General features: G+C 30.7%; 1 protein-coding gene across 2 annotated transcripts in view; it reads right to left on the reverse strand.

Moving 5' to 3' along the window:
* Positions 1–5708: 5708 nt before the first annotated feature.
* Positions 5709–19179, reverse strand: part of LOC111420204 (Serine_rich_CAS and FAT-like_CAS_C domain-containing protein p130CAS) — a 54783-nt gene continuing 41312 nt past the window's right edge. The window contains exons 1-2 of one of the 2 annotated variants that reach the window (XM_023053142.2): positions 17716–17904; positions 5709–7932 (exon numbers count right to left, since the gene is read on the reverse strand). In XM_023053142.2, the coding sequence (XP_022908910.1) occupies positions 6427–7932; positions 17716–17721 (1512 nt within the window). In that variant the 5' untranslated portion in view covers positions 17722–17904 and the 3' untranslated portion in view covers positions 5709–6426. Of the gene's footprint in view, positions 7933–17715; positions 17905–19179 lie in introns of those variants that run through there. The other variant, XM_023053140.2, reaches the window with a different exon arrangement.

The following is a 19179-nucleotide window of genomic DNA, read 5'->3' on the forward strand; positions in this document are numbered from 1 at the left end:
TCTTATTGTAATTCATATTTGTTCGGTTAAAACTATTTAAAACGATAATCTTAGTATCCCAAGAACGAAAACCATCCATCATATGGGAGTTTTGATGAAGAATCGGACGAAAATCCGTAGATTAAATATTTGAATATATTTTTGATGCTGCACGTTGAAATCTAAAAGAAAATGTTCCAAAATCAGCAAAACAAAGTTAAGGCAATAAAACTACAACATTTCATGCATAAATATTGTTAAAATAGAAATTTAAATAAGTTTTGATAAAATTTAATTCGTGACATTTGACATTTCGAAGTTGGCAATTCCGGAGAAATTTAAATTACGAATTTCAAGTTGAAGAATTTAACCAATCAGAAAACGTTATTTAAAACGTTCTTGCAATAAACAAACGAAATTGGTAGGTTAGAGTGTGATTTCGAACGTAACGAGGAGCGCACGCTAATTTTTGTCCTCGATCATTAAACCAAAGCAAAAGTTAGGTTACTTGTTTAAAATGTTAAAATTTATTATTTTAACTTATTAAATCCTTTTGAAGAGTCCAAGTTTCCTTATCCGAGAACTTCAGCAATCTACAAGATAAGCTAAGTTATAATTATCAATTTCATTATTATTCGTTTTTTTTTATTTTCATTTAAAATTTCTCTTACCTTAAATACGATTAATTTGAGTTATTATTTTGTTTGGTTATGTTATTACAATTTCATTACGTATAATTCAATTATTAAAACTGGTTAATTAATTTACTTTGTATTATCTACAAGTTAAAAGATAATATTAATTATTTCACTGATAGTTCAATACACTTTCCTGAGGCACACCACTATGACTATGAAACACAGAAGAAGAAGATGAAGTGTTACGCACACAAAAGGAACGTTGAGAAAGGTATGACCTAAACCAAGTAACGCACTCAGGGGCAAAGCCCATAGCAGACAGAAACGACACCAGTAAGCTATTATCCACAGCATCAAATGATTTGCTAAACTCCAGCAAAGCTAACAAGGTTATTCGTCGATCGTCACAATTATACTTAATATCATAAGTAACCTTGATGAGTACCGATGTGGTATTGTGGTGGATAATCTGTAATTAGTTTATGTTCATAAAGGTAATCCTGCAGTTGATTGTATTCCAAGCGTTCAAGTGCCTTAGATAATACGGAAAGTATCGATATTGGTCAAAAATCACTTAGGCGAGTAGGGCACTTAATCTTAGGAATGCCAACAACGCAGGCCTGCTTCCAAATTGCAGGAAAGGTCGAAGACTCTATGGAGAAATTAAAGATATGAAGCAATGGGGGAGTAATTATGTCCAAGATGGGAAGGAGTTGCTTAACGCTAACATCGTCAGCACCAACACTTGTAAAGCGCGTTTTTGCAAGAGCGCACAGTGTTAGGAAGTTATTAATAGCTGGCCAAAAATCTAATTACAACTAAACAAAGTTGAAAATGTTTAGTACCATTATAATATCTCCTTAATGGTTAGCTAGGATTTATTTCATCTATAAACATTGCTTAAAACAAAATTTAGGAATTTGAAACGAATATTTGAAACTAAAAGCGAAACAAAGGTTTTGTTGTGGGTTGGGTTGGATGTTTAAGCTAATGTAACTCCGAAAACATGGTACATTTATTTCATGTACCCTAACAATAAATAATATGTACATATATACTATATATATATACAGGTGTCTCACGTAACTGGTTCGGCAAACATTTTTTAAGGTTCCACTATTCAAAGAGGTTGGAAATTTTGGTAGCATAGGTTGTTCATTCATGTTGTTCATTCATTCATGGTCTACTTCTAGTAGACCGGAAGTGGCAGCTGTCTTGAAAATATTTTAGATCGAAAATTCCGAATGAACAACCCATGCTACCAACATTTCAAAACTGTATAAATAGTGGACCCTAAAACAGTTCTTACGAACCAGTTACGTGAGACATCCTGTATACACTGTGTATATAAAGTATGAAATCAATTCGATAAAAGTTTGAGGGACATTCTTCCAGAAAAAAATTCTCGAATATCTATGTTATATTTTTAACGCGCATTTTTTGAGATAAAATTGAAATGTACGGGTGTCCCAAAATTGAGATACCATATTGTTGACATTTTAAAATAGGAACCCCCATTTTTGTGTTACATTTATGGATTCTACGTAACTACTGAGTATTTTTCATGTATCTGTCTTCGAAAAAATAGCAATTAAAAAATACTGTTACTATTTTATTTGCAATAATAGAGTAAACTACGCTATTCTCTGTTTCTGTGTTAATTTGTGACAAATGTTTAATAATGTAATGATAACCATAAATTATGTTTTAACCCATAAGCAAATTTAGTATTTTAACATACTGTTTTAAAATTTTTTTATACCTATATTTATTTTTCTTTGTTCTAATTGTGTTTTACAATTTCAATATTAGTTGCAATTGACGATAAATTATTTCTTTCTTCATCATTGTCAAAGCAGAGAAGGCTTATAAGTTCTTCAGAAAAATCTGTATTATTCCTTAATTTCTTGCTATGAAGTGATGTTATAATTGGAACTGAAGATATTAATAGTCTGTTTAAAATGTCTCTATTATTGTGTATTCTTAACATTTTTCTGGTAAAGTTCTCTCTATACCTTCTAAGGTCTTTATTCCGAGTTTCTTGCACATCTTTTGAAAGCAGGTCAATCTAGATATTTAATGATTTTATTATTAAGTGGCCATGCACAAGAAATTTATGCACTGCCAAAGGCATATATAGTAAAGACCGGTTATAACGAGTATGCTCTATAACGAACACCTGCTCTATAACGAGCAAGCTTCCAAGTCCCGTGAAAAATCCTATCCTTACAATGTAAAAAATCTCGGTTATAACGCGTAATAATGCTAAACAGCGCATGGATAAATGTTAAAAAAGAAACAATAATGAATTGCTTTCGTCATGCATTCGGCAATCTTGCAGAGAGTTTTAGCGAGGAAGATGAAACTCCCTTAGCTAAATCTTTCTAGTTGGGCAGAGAAAAACGGTTAGGAAATAGACGGTATCGATTTAAATTTATTTGCCACTATCGATGACGATGTTACTACTGGTTCCATTCTATCTGACACTGAAATAATGTGTAACGTGTTGAATAAAGATAATGAATCTGACGGTGATCAGATGAAGAGGTAGAACGAAACATATCAAAAAATGAATTTTTAAAAGCATTTTCTAGGGTGACACGTTACATTGTAACCAACTATGCGGACAATACTGAATGTATGTTCGCATGCGATACAATAAACAAAAATATTCGCCAGGAATTATTACATAAAAGCATAAAACAGAAAAACATCCGAGAATATTTCAATAAAAATTAATTTTAGATGTATAATAGTATAGATGTTTAGTTAATTAGGTAGTTGTATCTGTCTTAAACAATAAAGTTATGAAAAATGACAAAAACATGACAAAATGACAATCGTATACTTTTAAAGCAAACAAAATTTCTCATAGTGATTAATTTCTGATAGAGAATAAACAAAAATTTCATTGTAAAAGTGCAAAAACAAAAAGATTTTTTTAATTCGTTTTTAAAATTGCTGGTTACTACTTTTTGCACAAGTATTAAAATTTATGTTACATATTACGACAACCTTGGTTATAACGAGGTACCGTCTATAGCGAGCAATTTTTTCGATCCCTCGCTCGTTATAACCGGTCTTCACTGTAATACCAATTATATAATAGAATTGTGTCGTTTGTAAAATATTTAATTGAAGCAGTGTTCATTTCTTGACAATAATTTTTGTGAAATAGGCATCTGGTTTGGCATTTTAACGCGTCATTGATTTTTTTTATCACTGTGTGCTGGATAGGTATTTTTTAACTAAAAAAATACTTCGGACTTGTTTGGGAAAAAGGTTACAACATGATATCTGAATCGTGACTCCTTTTTTAAAGGCGCACGGTTAAGCCCGAAAGCTTCTAGTTCTAGATCTAATAATAGAGTTAATTCATAAAAAATAGTTATTGTGAAAAATTGTAAACGATTGATAGTTTCAAAACTAACCTTCAGTATTCACTGTCGAATATCCGTAGACACCACCCTGTATGTTAGCCATTTTATTGAAAATGCGCAAATATGCGCAATTTATTTTTTCGGGAACGGAAAGTATAGGCTTGAAACTACATAAAAAAACAAATAAAATTTAACATTGCAAATAAAATTTGTTTATGAACAGTGTTGCGAAAAAGATTAATAAATCCAGCATTCAAGTAGCTATTACAGTCTTAGGGCCGGTTTATCAATGTCGAGTTAAATCTGTTAGATACGCAACTCATGGATAAATTTGCCTAACAGATAACCTCAGTGAACTGTTTATCCAGCAACTTTCTACCCGACAGGCAGCAACCTACGAGATAGAACATAGATGGTACCCCTGAGTGTTAACATTAGAAACGGAAATGAAACGTAATTGGTGAAATTTGAATAATTGACTTTAGTTTATGAAGTTGATATAAACAGCTGATCGTGTTTTGGAGGTTACCATTCCTGTGTGCTTTCGGTATTGTGCTTTGTTTTCGAAAACCTCTTTTATAATGGAATTCCTACATGAATATTTATTAGACAGCGATAAAGATGAGGATATTGTCCAACTATTAAATTATAAACGACGACCATATATTATAAAAGAAAGGCAAAAGTCAAAACCACTTTGAGGAGTTGGACGACCACGTTTTTTTGTTAGATTTCGGTTAAAAAAGGACACAGTTTTGTCGATCTTGGTTAAAATTGAGACGAGTTTATACTGTATTGATTATATTATTATTTTTTTTAATTACTAGATTATTATTTATTTTCTATAACGTTTTTATATTCGTTTGCCAAATCCATCAGCAAGTTCTTTTCTGCTGTACTAAAATTTGATGGTCTTTTCTTTCTTTTGCTTATCCATCACCACAATTATAAGCTTAATTTATTTTTGATGTTATATTTTGATTTTATTGACAATATCTAATAGGTAAACCCTTAACCAGTACTTCAATCTGGTGAGTATCCAAATGTCACATTTATCTATAAGATTACCCTAAACTAGGGGTGGATAAACGATTCGTCGACGTTATCTATCAGCTACAATTTTAATTGACAGATAATTCGTCTTAACTAGATATTGATAAACCGGCCCTTACATAAACAACACATACAGTATAAAATTATAGTGAAATTTCATAAGGGTACAACTTTTAATATGTTTACAATTGTTTTTTCAATATTAATCAAATGTTTTTAGAAATTGATATGCAAAATAAGTGTTAACTTTACATGTCATTTTTATCCAGAGTTGAAGTTAATAAAAAGTGGTTATTGCGAAGTAGCGAGTATTACGATATAACATAACGATCCTTCCGCTTCCTTAACGATTCGAGTTAGAGGAATTTCACCGTATAACAAGGGTATAACCTGAAAACTAATCACCTTGTCCATTAACTAACATTCTTAATACGTTAAATTGTTGTATATTTTTATCGAATTAAAACTAGAACTAACACTAGGCATAGAACTAGAAATATTCGGTTTTAGCCGTCTAAAGGGACGTTTGGCTAAATCCGAATGTTTCTAGTTCTAGGGTTAGGTATTAGTATTGAGAATTAGATTGTTGTACATTTTATTAAAGAGAACTCGTGGGAACCTTGAAAATTGGGTTAAATAACAATTTAAAAACAATAAATTAAATGCACATCTTTTATTATTACAGATAATGTAAATATATATATAAATATTACACAGATACTGCATAAAATGTTATATTTTATTCCAATATACTAATTAATACACGTAAAAATAAAAATATTCTTTTAAAAACAGTACATTTTAAAACTAAAATGCAAAATAGTACAATATATACAAATTATATTCAAATAAACCGTTAAAATATAATCTACTTTACACTTAATAAATTTGAAATGTATTCATTTTAAAAACATTTTAAGCAAGGAACATATTAGTTGTTTTATCTTTGTTTAAATATGTTCGTGTATATAAATATAGGTTATCATTTTAGTTATTATATCATAATAAGTTGAAATACTAACATCAATTGACTGTTATATTAATAATAAAGTCTTTATTGTTTTATTATAATTTAAATAGTGGCCTGAATGACTATTAATAAAAGCCCATTTAAATTAAGTGATAAAACGTTTTGAGCGTCTAAGTAAACATCACAAATACAAAAAAAAAAATATATATTTATAAAAAGTAAATAATAAAAATGTGTATTTAATTAAAAAAATTAAAACTAAAACAAGCTTATATTTTAAGAGCTAAGGAAATTTGTATCACAGTCGAAAAAGAAGGGCTTAGATCGGCAGTAAATTAAATTATATACAAATAAATTGTATGTAGAAAAAATTTTCGATGTTATTTTAATAAATCAGTCTTTTTTTTTAAGAACTTGCTGCTTGAACTAAACACAATTTCAAATCCCTAGCCAAATGGGAAATATCAACGATCGAATCAACCATTTCTTGAACAGCCGTTACGCTAGGAAATTGTTGAGCTGCCTCTTTCGTTTTACGAACGCTCGTCGATAAAGCTTCGTACAAAGTGTTCGCACAATTCAACGCTTGATTTTTCAAATCATTTTGCGAAATATTTCGATGTACCGTATCTCCGATATGAACTAATTTATGAGCACTTAATACGACGAATTTCCCGTGTGCCAAAAACACTTTAGGCGGCTGATTATGCTCGACGGTTTGAAGAAAAGCATCGATCGCTTGCGTTAAATAATTATGATGCGTGATCGCTTGAGTGGCGAAAAATTGTAAAATTTGTTTTTCATCGTGATCCAAATTAGGTCGATCGTTGTTTAATGATAAATCATTAACGTTTTTGATTAATGTGTCGTAACCTTTTTGAAGTTTTGGAGGGAGAGCCTCGCGAATTTCGGCGTGTTTCTTTGTATTCGCCTCTTTTGATTCTAAACTAACGTAATCGTAATCTTCGGTCCATTCGATAATTGTATCTTTTTTAAATAATAACGTGCTATTTCCTTGAATAAAAGAAGCGACTTGTCGTACGTCGTCTGTTAAAGCTTTTGAGCACGCGATGAGTTGTTCGAGTTCGTCGGGTTTGTAAGATTTTTCGTTTTCGTTGTTTCTTGCTAAAACGTGTAAAGACCAATCGATTTGGTTTAATTTATCGGCTGCTTCATTCACCAGTTTATCAGAACTTCTTAAAGCGACAACTAAAGGGGATAATTTCGCCGGTAAATTTTTATCGGTGGCTTTTGTAGCGTTTCCTAAAGCCCCTTCGCAAAACTCCGCTAAATCATGCAAAGAAGTCCTCAATCTCTCAACGGCTAATCTTATTTCCATCAAATTTTGTTCCAACTTTCCCATTTGCCTCCATTCGGGAACTACGTAACTCAACAATCTTGAAACAGCACTTTTCGTTTCGCCTTGTAATTTATCCAAAGTCTCCAAAGCCGAAGTTAACTCTAAAGGTAACTCTTTAACTTGTTGTTGACTTTGCGGGACGTCATAGACTTGACAAGAAGAGGGTTGCAACAACAACATCGGACCCCTATTATTTAACGGACGGGGAATATCGTAATCCGGCATGTTTGCAACGCTGCTTCGATTTGATGAACTAAAAGAATCCGCTGTTAATGAACTTGCAGAGCTTGATGGTGTTAATTGATTTTGATGGTGAAAAAGCGGGCGGGGGACGTCGTAACTATCCATTACGGGGGATGTGCAAGATGGTGCTGGAGAACAACGTGGACAGGATGTTCTATCAAGAACCGGAACCGGTGGTCTATTTGGAAGAATGTCGTAGTCGTTACTTTGATCTCTAGGACTGATGTTTGAAGTCATCATTGATGGGGAACATCTCGATTGGGGCATGTCGTAAAGATAGACGTCGTTGAAACGTTTTGGTGTTAATACCTGAAATAGAAAGAGAGTTGTTATAGATTAAAATGTTATTTAGTTGAATATTTTGATGTATTATATCTTTTATAATCAATATTAATAAAATGTTTCATTTTCAGGATACAATGTAACATGGAGCTATAAATACTAAAGCACTGCATGGAGTTAATGGAATAAGGAGTTTTATGAAAAAAAGATCCACATAGTTCCAATATACCAGATTAATAAGGTAAGTGCTTTCTGTTTTGTTTAATCTCCTTGGCGGCCAGATTATAATAATTTTGTACACAAAACGATATTTGTTTGCGTGGATGTTTGTTTTATGTAGTAAGCCTATAATTCTAGGAATTACTCACTTAAATATGTACAAATAAGAATCTAGCAAATATTCCAGGATTGCCTCTTATATGGTAACTAACTTCAGGTTTAAAATGTCAACCTCAATTTTGACATATTTGTAATCTTCATTAAAAATCCTTTAAAATGAGTACAAACACGACATATTTATCTTCAATATTAATGAAGTTATGGTCAACTTCCGGTTAAGAATGACAAACGTCAATTTTGACATATTTGTAATCGTCGTGAAAAATCCTTTAAAATAAGTCCAGACATGATCCGTTTAATTCCAATATTACTCGAGATATAAACAACTTCCGGTTTGAAATGTCAATGTCATTTTGACATATTCTTAATTTTTATAAAAGTCTTAATATTTGTCACAAAAACAAAAATATAATAAAAAAAATAAAAAATTAAGGTTGGTATTACTATTTAAAAATTAAATTGCTAACTTCGGGTTTAATGACTTTTATTCTATTTTTTTTGTTTTTTGAGTTAAATGCGTCATCTTTGGACTCATTTTAAAGATTTTTTAATAAACAATACACAATGAAAGAGCACCATGCAGTTGTCCATTTGTCTCTTATATGGTAACTAACTTCAAGTTTAAAATGTCAACCTCAATTTTGATATATTTGTAATCTTCATTAAAAATCCTTTAAAATGAGTACAAACACGACATATTTATCTTCAATATTAATGAAGTTATGGTCAACTTCCGGTTAAGAATGACAAACGTCAATTTTGACATACTTGTAATCGTCGTGAAAAATCCTTTAAAATAAGTCCAGACATGATACGTTTAATTCCAATATTACTCGAGATATAAACAACTTCCGGTTTGAAATGTCAATGTCATTTTGACATATTCTTAATTTTTATAAAAGTCTTAATATTTGTCACAAAAACAAAAATATAATAAAAAAAAATAAAAAATTAAGGTTGGTATTAATATTTAAAAATTAAATTGCTATCTTTATTGTTGCTAACTTCGGGTTTAATGACTTTTATTCTAATTTTTTTGTTTTTTGAGTTAAATGCGTCATCTTTGGACTCATTTTAAAGATTTTTTAATAAACAATACACAATGAAAGAACACCATGAAGTTGTCCATTTGTCTCTTATATGGTAACTAACTTCAAGTTTAAAACGTCAACCTCAATTTTGACATATTTGTAATCTTCATTAAAAATCCTTTAAAATGAGTACAAACACGATATATTTATCTTCAATATTAATGAAGTTATGGTCAACTTCCGGTTAAGAATGATAAACGTCAATTTTGACATATTTGTAATCGTCGTGAAAAATCCTTTAAAATAAGTCCAGACATGATCCGTTTAATTCTAATATTACTCGAGATATAAACAACTTCCGGTTTGAAATGTCAATGTCATTTTGACATATTCTTAATTTTTATAAAAGTCTTAATATTTGTCACAAAAATATAATAAAAAAAATAAAAAATTAAGGTTGGTATTAATATTTAAAAATTAAATTGCTATCTTCATTGTTGCTAACTTCGGGTTTAATGACTTTTATTCTAATTTTTTTGTTTTTTGAGTTAAATGCGTCATCTTTGGACTCATTTTAAAGATTTTTTAATAAACAATACACAATGAAAGAACACCATGAAGTTGTCCATTTGTCTCTTATATGGTAACTAACTTCAAGTTTAAAATGTCAACCTCAATTTTGACATATTTGTAATCTTCATTAAAAATCCTTTAAAATGAGTACAAACACGATATATTTATCTTCAATATTAATGAAGTTATGGTCAACTTCCGGTTAAGAATGTCAAACGTCAATTTTGACATATTTGTAATCGTCGTGAAAAATCCTTTAAAATAAGTCCAAACATGATACGTTTAATTCCAATATTACTCGAGATATAAGCAACTTCCGGTTTGAAATGTCAATGTCATTTTGACATATTCTGGATTTTTATAAAATGTCTTAATATTTGTCACAAAAACAAAAATATAATAAAAAAAAATAAAAAATTAAGGTTGGTATTAATATTTAAAAATTAAATTGCTATCTTCATTGTTGCTAACTTCGGGTTTAATGATTTTTATTCTAACTTTTTTGTTTTTTGAGATAAGTGCGTCATCTTTGGACTCATTTTAAAGGTTTTTTAATGACGATGACAAATATGTCAAAATTGACGTTGACGTTTCAAACCGGAAGTGATTGTATCTCCATTAATATTATTAGTTTGGACTCACTTTAAAGGTTATTTTATGAAGATTACGAAGATAATAATAAAATTAAAGTTGACATTGACAACTGAAAGGTTTTGTCACGTCTAAACCCGAATGTTTCTAGTTCTTGTTCTAGTTTTAGTTCAATAAAAATATACAACATAGTAATATCTTATGCTATCTAGCGCTATCTACCACTGCCACTAGAACTAACACTAGACCGAGAGCTAGAAATATTCGGATTTAGTCCCACCTCTCTTAAGACGACTAAACACCAATGATTCTAGTTCTAAGTCTTGTGTTAGTTGTAGTAATAGTGTTAGTGTAAAACTAGAACTAACACTAGACCTAGAACTAGCAACATTCTAAGAAGCTTTCTAGTTCTAGGGCTAGTGTTAGTTTTAGTGCAATGAAAATATGCAACATAGTGATATCTTATGCTAACTAGCGCTATCTACCGCTGTCGTTTGTAAAATACATAAGATGAGAGATGCTAATCTATTTGCAGAGTCTGTGAAGATGGTTAAGGGCCGAAACTAGTTAGACTTAAATTCTATATAAAATAAAAGATATAAACTTTTAATTTTATACTGACATCTAGAAAACAACACTGGTCCGAAATTGTAGTTTCATCTATTCTTTCTATTGTAGAATTTCTTGGTGTATCTAAGTGTTGTATATAAGTTGGTTCTTAGACGTATGATGCAAATCGGACTTGAAATCGTATAACGTGATTGTCGCTTAGCTTTATCCTTTAAAACAAATGGTATTTTAAATCTTTCGATATTCTGCATTTTTTCTAAGATAAGTTACATCTTTACCTACCAGACAGCATGAAAATCTCTAAAAACGATAAAATGTCGCGTATAACGCGGTCCATTCAGTTGCTTTAATAAAAACCACTTTTTATTGGTTTAATAAATATGCTGCGTTTGTTCTTAAAACAACCTTTTAGAGTTATACTTTATTAGGCATTCCGGGTTAACAACATTGATAGCACCACGTCCACATCCATTCACAGGCTAATGGTATTGGGTTGTTCTCAAAAATCTTGTTTATACTTGTCAAATAAAATCAGAATGAATCAGACTTGTCACTTTTTTCTCTGTGCAAAATATAGGCATTTCCAAACCATTGCTCAAGAAGATGTCTAAATATCTTTTTATAGCCCTTTTTGCTGTGTTTGCAGTACTCGGTTAATTGTAATTGCTTTCTCGACACTTTTCTGACATGTTCTCATTAAGTACACATCTTTCTTGTCGCAGCATCGCAGTGTCATCGTATTGCCTTTCTGCCAAAAAGCCATTCATCCCATTTTAGCTTCTTCGTGTCATATACCTTCTTCTTACAAGTTATCAGACTCTTATATACTGATATCTCTTTCTGACACATAAGTCATCAACGATCATTTGACATACGGTTTGACGAAAATAGACAACAATTCAATTTTTTTTTAACTATTTTAAAATATATAGATTTTAATAGATATTTTTTAATACTATTTATCTACTTAAATCTGCATTTCTAAATAATCAATTAAGCTATAAAAACAAACTTGACACGGTAATTGACACATATCGCACTATCTCATACAGGGTGTTCAAAACCTGACTCAACTCTATACCTCTCGGTTGAATTGCGATATTAGAGAATTTATTAAAAACATACTTAAAGTGATAAAATTCGCAAATTTTTTTCATTGGTAGACCTTGAAATGAAATAATAAGAATAATGACAACTATTTTCCGAACTTATGTTAGTAAAAATACAAGAAAATTCCGTATCTTTATCATAAATTAAAAGCTGAGGAGAATTAGTTAAAACAACTCAACATGACTAAATGTTTTTAAGTTTGAAAGATTGTATTGAGATTTTAATACACGATAAAAATAAAGATTTTTTTGCGTTTTATGCGACATGATTTCGCAAAATAAATAAGGATAACGCCATTCTTATTATCTTATCTCATGGTCTACTAACAATAGCGGGTTTTTCCATTTTATGTATGATTTTTATAATTAAATATGGGGTACTACCTCATTTAATAATTTCTCTTTGGTTCATTGAGCATCGTGAAGCAAATAATAACTTTTGTCTGTATCGCTTGATCGAATGATAAGAAACACAGATTTAAAGCATATAAGTAATTATTAGTAAACTAGAAGAGGTTGGTATTAATAATAGTTATCAAAGAAGAACTACAGATACTTTGTAAAGATTATACGAACTACCTAAAGTTTCTGACTATCAAGATTTTTCTGCTCCTCTAATAACAATATTTAGTCTTCAGCCAATAATATATCCATCACAAGCGATATCTGGTATTTTTTTGCAAGCAACATCTAGTTTTCACTACCGGTATATTCTATGCCAACAGTATAGATACCGTGGTTTGCAAGCAGCATGTTATCTGCCATTAGCAATTTTTAGTTTTCTTTCAGCAGTATCTGGTCTTCTATTAGCAGTATTTAACCCACTTTCAGCAAAAACTATACTTCTGAAAGCCGTATATAGTTTTTTATTAGTAATTTCTAGTTTTCTTTCACCAATGTAGTCTTCTATTAGAAGTATTGAGTCTTCTGTCCGTAATAGTTACTTCTGCAAGCAGTATCTAGTATTCTATTACCAATATATCCTCTGCCAGCGGGATCTAGTGTTTTGCAAACAGTATCTTATCTGCCATTAGCAATTTTTAGTTCTCTTTAAGTAGTATCTAGTTTTTCATTAGCAGTATTTAATTATGTCAACAATATTTAATCTTCTGCCATCAGTAGCTAGACTTCTGGTCTTCTATTAGTAGGAGATATTCTTCTGGAGGTAGTATTTACTTCCTTATCAGCATTATCTAATCTTCTGCCAATTATAAGACGACGAAAAGTGGGTGAAATGCGCTTGTAAAAGTTTTTAGTTATATTTTTTTTATAAAAATTCTTTAAAAAATTAATTTTTTATCTTTTCTTCTTAAAATTTTATACTTGACTCAGCACCAATTAAATTCCTCCAGCGATAAATATCGTTTCAACCCAAATCTAATCAAGATATTGCAGCGCCTTGGGTACAAATGACCAAGCAAAGGTTGCTTGCGGCCAAAGCTCTACAATTAATACCATATAATCCCAAAGGTGGGCGAGACACTGTAATGTGTTGGACAGTTTTACGTTGGTGTAATGTTAGTAGACCCTCGGCTTAATCAGGAAAAAAACATGGATTTTCTGCCATAAACTATTATTATCTTAAGAATAAGGTGCTTATAATTGGACCGTGTTATTCGTCACTTGACTAAGCGACACATGAACAATGTTGAGAATTAGTTATTATATGATAACTAGCTTCAGATTTAAAATGTCAACCTCAATTTTGACATATTTGTAATCTTCATTAAAAATCCTTTAAAATAAGTACAAACACGACATATTTATCTTCAATATTAATGAGGTTATGGTCAACTTCCGGTTAAGAATGTCAAACGTCAATTTTGACATATTTGTAATCGTCGTGAAAAACCCTTTAAAATAAGTCCAAACATGATACGTTTAATTCCAATATTGCTCGAGATATAATCAACTTCCGGTTTGAAATGTCAATGTCATTTTAACATATTCTTAATTTTTATAAAATGTCTTAATATTTGTCACAAAAACAAAAATAATAAAAAAAAAAAATTAAGGTTGGTATTAATATTTAAAAATTAAATTGCTAACTTCATTGTTGCTAACTTCGGGTGTAATTTTTTTTTATTCTAACTTTTTTGTTTTTTGAGATAAATGCGTCATCTTTGGACTCATTTTAAAGATTTTTCTAATAAACAATACATAATGAAAGAACACCATGAAGTTGTCCATTTGTCTCTTATATGGTAACTAACTTCAGGTTTAAAATGTCAACCTCAATTTTGCCGTATTTGTAATCTTCATTAAAAATCCTTTAAAATGAGTACAAACACGACATATTTATCTTCAATATTAATGAGGTTATGGTCAACTTCCGGTTAAGAATGTCAACGTCACTTTTGACATATTTGTAATCGTCGTGAAAAATCCTTTAAAATGAGTCCAAACATGATACGTTTAATTGCAATATTAATAAATAATTATTAAATAAAAAATTAAGGTTGGTATTAATATTTAAAAATTAAATTGCTATCTTCATTGTTGCTAACTTCGGGTGTAATTTTCTTTTATTCTAACTTTTTTGTTTTCTGAGATAAATGCATCATGTTTGGATTCATTTTAAAGGTTGTTTTAATAAAGAATACACCATGAAGTTGTCAATTTGTCTATTATATGACAACTAACTTCAGGTTTAAACTGTCAACCTGAATTTCGACATATTTGTAAACTGAATTAAAAATCCTTTAAAATAAGTACAAACACGACATATTTATCTTCAATATTAATGAAGTTATGGTCAACTTCCGGTTAAGAATGTCAAACGTCAATTTTGACATATTTGTAATCGTCGTGAAAAATCCTTTAAAATGAGTCCAAACATGATACGTTTAATTCCAATATTACTCGAGATATAAGCAACTTCCGGTTTGAAATGACAACGTCATTTTGACATATTTTTAATTTTTATAAAATTTCTTAATATTTGTCACAAAAACAAAAATATAATTAAAAAAAATCAAAAATTAAGGTTGGTATTAATATTTAAAAATTAAATTGCTAACTTCATTGTTGCTAACTTCGGGTGTAATTTTTTTTTATTCTAACTTTTTTGTTTTTTGAGATAAATGCGTCATGTTTGGATTCATTTTAAAGGTTTTTTAATGAAGATGACAAATATGTCAAAATTGACGTTGACGTTTCAAACCGGAAGTGATTGTATCTCCATTAATATTAAAGATAAATATATCGAGTTTGGGCTTATTTTAAAGGATTTTTTATGAAGTTGAAAAATATGTCAAAATTAAAAGTTGGAAGTTCGCATTTTTTTGGTTTTTTGAGATAAATGCGTCAAGTTTGGACTCATTTTAAAGGTTATTTTATGAAGATTACGAATATAATAATAAAATTAAGAAAGTTTTTTTCACGACTAAACCCGAATGATTCTAGTTCTAGGTCTTGTGTTAGTTTTAATGCTAGTGTAATACTAGAATTAACACTAGACCTAGAACTACAAATATTCGGATTTAGCCGTACGTCATTACGTCTGTCAAGTTGGCACTACATCTTGCGATTTGAATAAAAAAAAACTATTGCATTAATTGTCGCTTAATTTGTTGTAATTTGTCGTAAAGTTTACAAATTTTTGCGCATCCTTTTTTATAAACAATATTTGAAATAATGCATTCTTAAGGTAGTGTTAACTTGACAGTGGGAATCTATGGTATAGAACCTAGATAGCAAAAAACTAAGGACGTCATTAATTGTCGCTTAATTTGTTGTAATTTGTCGTAAAGTTTACAAATTTGTCGCGTGCTTTTTTATGAATAATTTTTGAGGTTGTGCTAACTTGACGGTAGGAATCTATAATAAAAAGGAAAATAATAAGGAATAGGTAAATGGATTTTTATCCATATTGGTATATTGTAGGTGTTTTTTTAAATAAACAATGTTTATACTCCAATATATTTTATAAATTTATTAACTCTACCACTTGACACATCTGCTACATTCCTATTCTCGTTTTGTAAGTTTAGTCCATTAATGACATATCAAAATTTGAATGTTTTTCCTAACCTCAACCTTATACAACGAGACTCCTGATGATGGTCTAGGCCGAAACCGGTAGAGTTCGTATCTGTCAAAATTTAGGCGACCATCACCCTTAATCAACCCTTTGAAATGCCTCAATTGGTCTCGACTTGCTACCAATTTGTTCTTCTAACTGATGTATAGCAAGTTTTTTGTTTATTTTACCATGTTGCACAGCCTTAGATCTACTTACTGTATCACGCGATTGACGCGACAAATTACAACAAATTAAGCGACAATTTATGCAATAATTTTTTTTGTTCAAATCGCAAGATAACTTAGTAACTTAGTAGTGCCAACTTGACAGAAGTTACGTCATTAGTCATTAGACAACATGAAAATCTCTAAAAACGATAAATGTCGCTTAGTCAAGTGATGTATAACGCGGTCCAATTGTAGAAGTTTATAATTCTTTAAAATCGTTTTCAGTTTCACTGATTCACACTACACATGAGTCATCGATTCCCTGGGTAGTCTTGCTTGATTTCCTCGAAAAACTCCTCTTCCCAATTATAAGCTCAATTCCGCGAAATTTGATAGTAAATCACAGCTTTAACGCTAAAAGAATCTTGAAGGGATGCAAACAAGTTGTCTGCAGAAACCTATGACAAGAACGCATTACCAGATAAACCAAATGATAAACTATTTGAAAGTCAAAGTTTACTATAATTTAAATCAGTGCAAGAATCTTCATCAAGATCTTTCCCCTATCCCGACAAAAAGAGAGGTTCAAGCACAGAGAAAATAAATGAATATCTAACTCCGTGAATGTTTTTATTTGGGATAACACAGATTGAGTTATTAACTACATATAAAAAATGTTAAAAAAGAAATAAGTTAAGGGGATTAAAGTGATTCTATTTATACAAGTGTCTTGAGATGATAAATCTTCCCAAAACGGTTGTTGATACAGATGTTATTCTTTTTTTTTTGAGTTGACGAAAAAAAAAATCATTTAGGTTTGTGAATGAAATTGTATACAAGAAGCGGCTCTTAAAAAGGAAAAGGCAATCTGTTGAAACTAATAGGGTGTGTATCACATTACAAAAATATATGTAGTGTAGAAACACTTAAGATCTCAAAAAGTTCAAGTTATAATCGAAAAATGTATTCAAATAGTTCCGGATTTAAACTATATTAAAATGTGTTCTGCTTCATATCCTCGAAAAGCTCTACATTTCAGGAAGTTACGAAATATTTAAATTTATTCCGGTAACGTTGTTATTATGCAGGAAAACTTCTTCCGACGAAAATAAGTAAATAAATTTACTCCAACACAGACAATACAAAAATACTAAAATAAAAGTGACACAAAAAAAGTTTGATACGGGTTAAAGTATGAGATGTGGGAGGAACATCAAGTGTCAGAAAAGAATCGCGTGATTTAACTTGAAAGAAAACCATAATTATTTCAGCCATGCAAATTACTTTCGTAATCATCCAATTTAGCTGTAGTAAAAAAAAAAATAAAAAAATAATTCCGAGAAGAACCAAAATGTAAGACGCAAAAATAACACATGCAGAATAAAAAATGTTAAAGAGGATTCTACCTTCATCAAGTTTCGACAGGTATCCAACCATGACGACAGTTCCCCACTTTCCCCCAGAAAAAAGAATTAAGTAAAAAAAAATCGATCCTGGATGACAAAAAAAACACGTAACAAACGTTTATACCACGTCAGATGGAACCCGGACAAGGTTTTATTAGCAACAAAACATTGAATGGGTATACGGGGACCAGAGAAGGACTGAACAGGGTGCCTAAGTTACAGCGCGCGATCAATACTATTTCCATGGAGACCGGGAAAGAGCCGGAGAGCATTTTCCTACCAACCCCAAGCGTCAAACTTTTTTATTTCCAGCTCAAAACTTCATACATCACCACAAATCACACGTTATGATTTTCAAGATCAATTTTGAGGGGGAACCAATTTTAAAAGGGTTGTTTTTAGGGATCATTTTTGAGCGTATCTAAAGTGGGGTTTGAGTAACTCAATTTGCATGTTATTTCGAGGGTCGAGATGAAGGAAATGTGTTGTTTATTGGGTGATGTAATTTTTTAATAGAAACGTTATGAGTTGATTTAGATTGAATAGGTTTGATAGTTGCGAACAGCGTTGTGTTAAGTATGTGTACAGTATGTTAATTAATTATCGTACCCGACGTCATCATTGCAAGTATGCAACCAATATCACTGTGCAATACGCATCCTACGCAAATCGCGTATTGCAATAAAAATACTGTGATATTGGTTGCATACTTGCAATGATGACGTCGGGTACGATAATTAATTAACACACAGTACATATTGCGTGAATCTTTTTAATCTTTCTAGTTCTAGGTCTAGTGTTAGTTCTAGTTTTAAATCGATAAAAATATACAGTTTAACGTTGAGCAATATTAGCACCAGAATTAATATTAGGCCTAGAATTGGAAACATTTTGGTTTAAGCCGTTTTAAGAGACGTACGGCTAAACCCGAATGTTTCTAGTTCTAAATCTAGTGTTAGTTAAAAATATATAACAACCTTACGCTGAATAACGATTAAAACTAGAACTAACACTTCTAGTTTTACACTAACACTGTTACTATGTAGAACTAAAACTATACCTAGAACTAGAATCATTTGAGTTTAGCCTCACATCTCTAATGATGCTTAAACCCGAATGATTCTAGTTGTAGGTATAGTGTTGGTTCTAGTTTTAATTGTTATGCAGTCTTCTGCCAGCAATAGTTACTTCTGCAAGCAATATCTAGTATTCTGTTACCAATATATCCTCTGCCAGCGGTGTCTAGTGTTTTGCAAACAGTATCTTATCTGCCATTAGCAATTTTTAGTTCTGTTTCACCCGTATTTAATTTTTCACCAGCAATATTTAGTCTTCTACTAGCAGTAGAGTTTTTCATTATCAATATATCCTTTTGTAGCAGTATCTACATACTTCTCCTCAAGCAGTATTTAGTTATGTCAACAGTATTTAATCTTCTGCCATCAGTAGCTAGACTTCTGGTCT

The sequence above is a fragment of the Onthophagus taurus genome, chromosome 1 (genome assembly GCF_036711975.1).
Source record: "Onthophagus taurus isolate NC chromosome 1, IU_Otau_3.0, whole genome shotgun sequence".
In the NCBI taxonomy this organism is placed as follows: domain Eukaryota; kingdom Metazoa; phylum Arthropoda; class Insecta; order Coleoptera; family Scarabaeidae; genus Onthophagus; species Onthophagus taurus.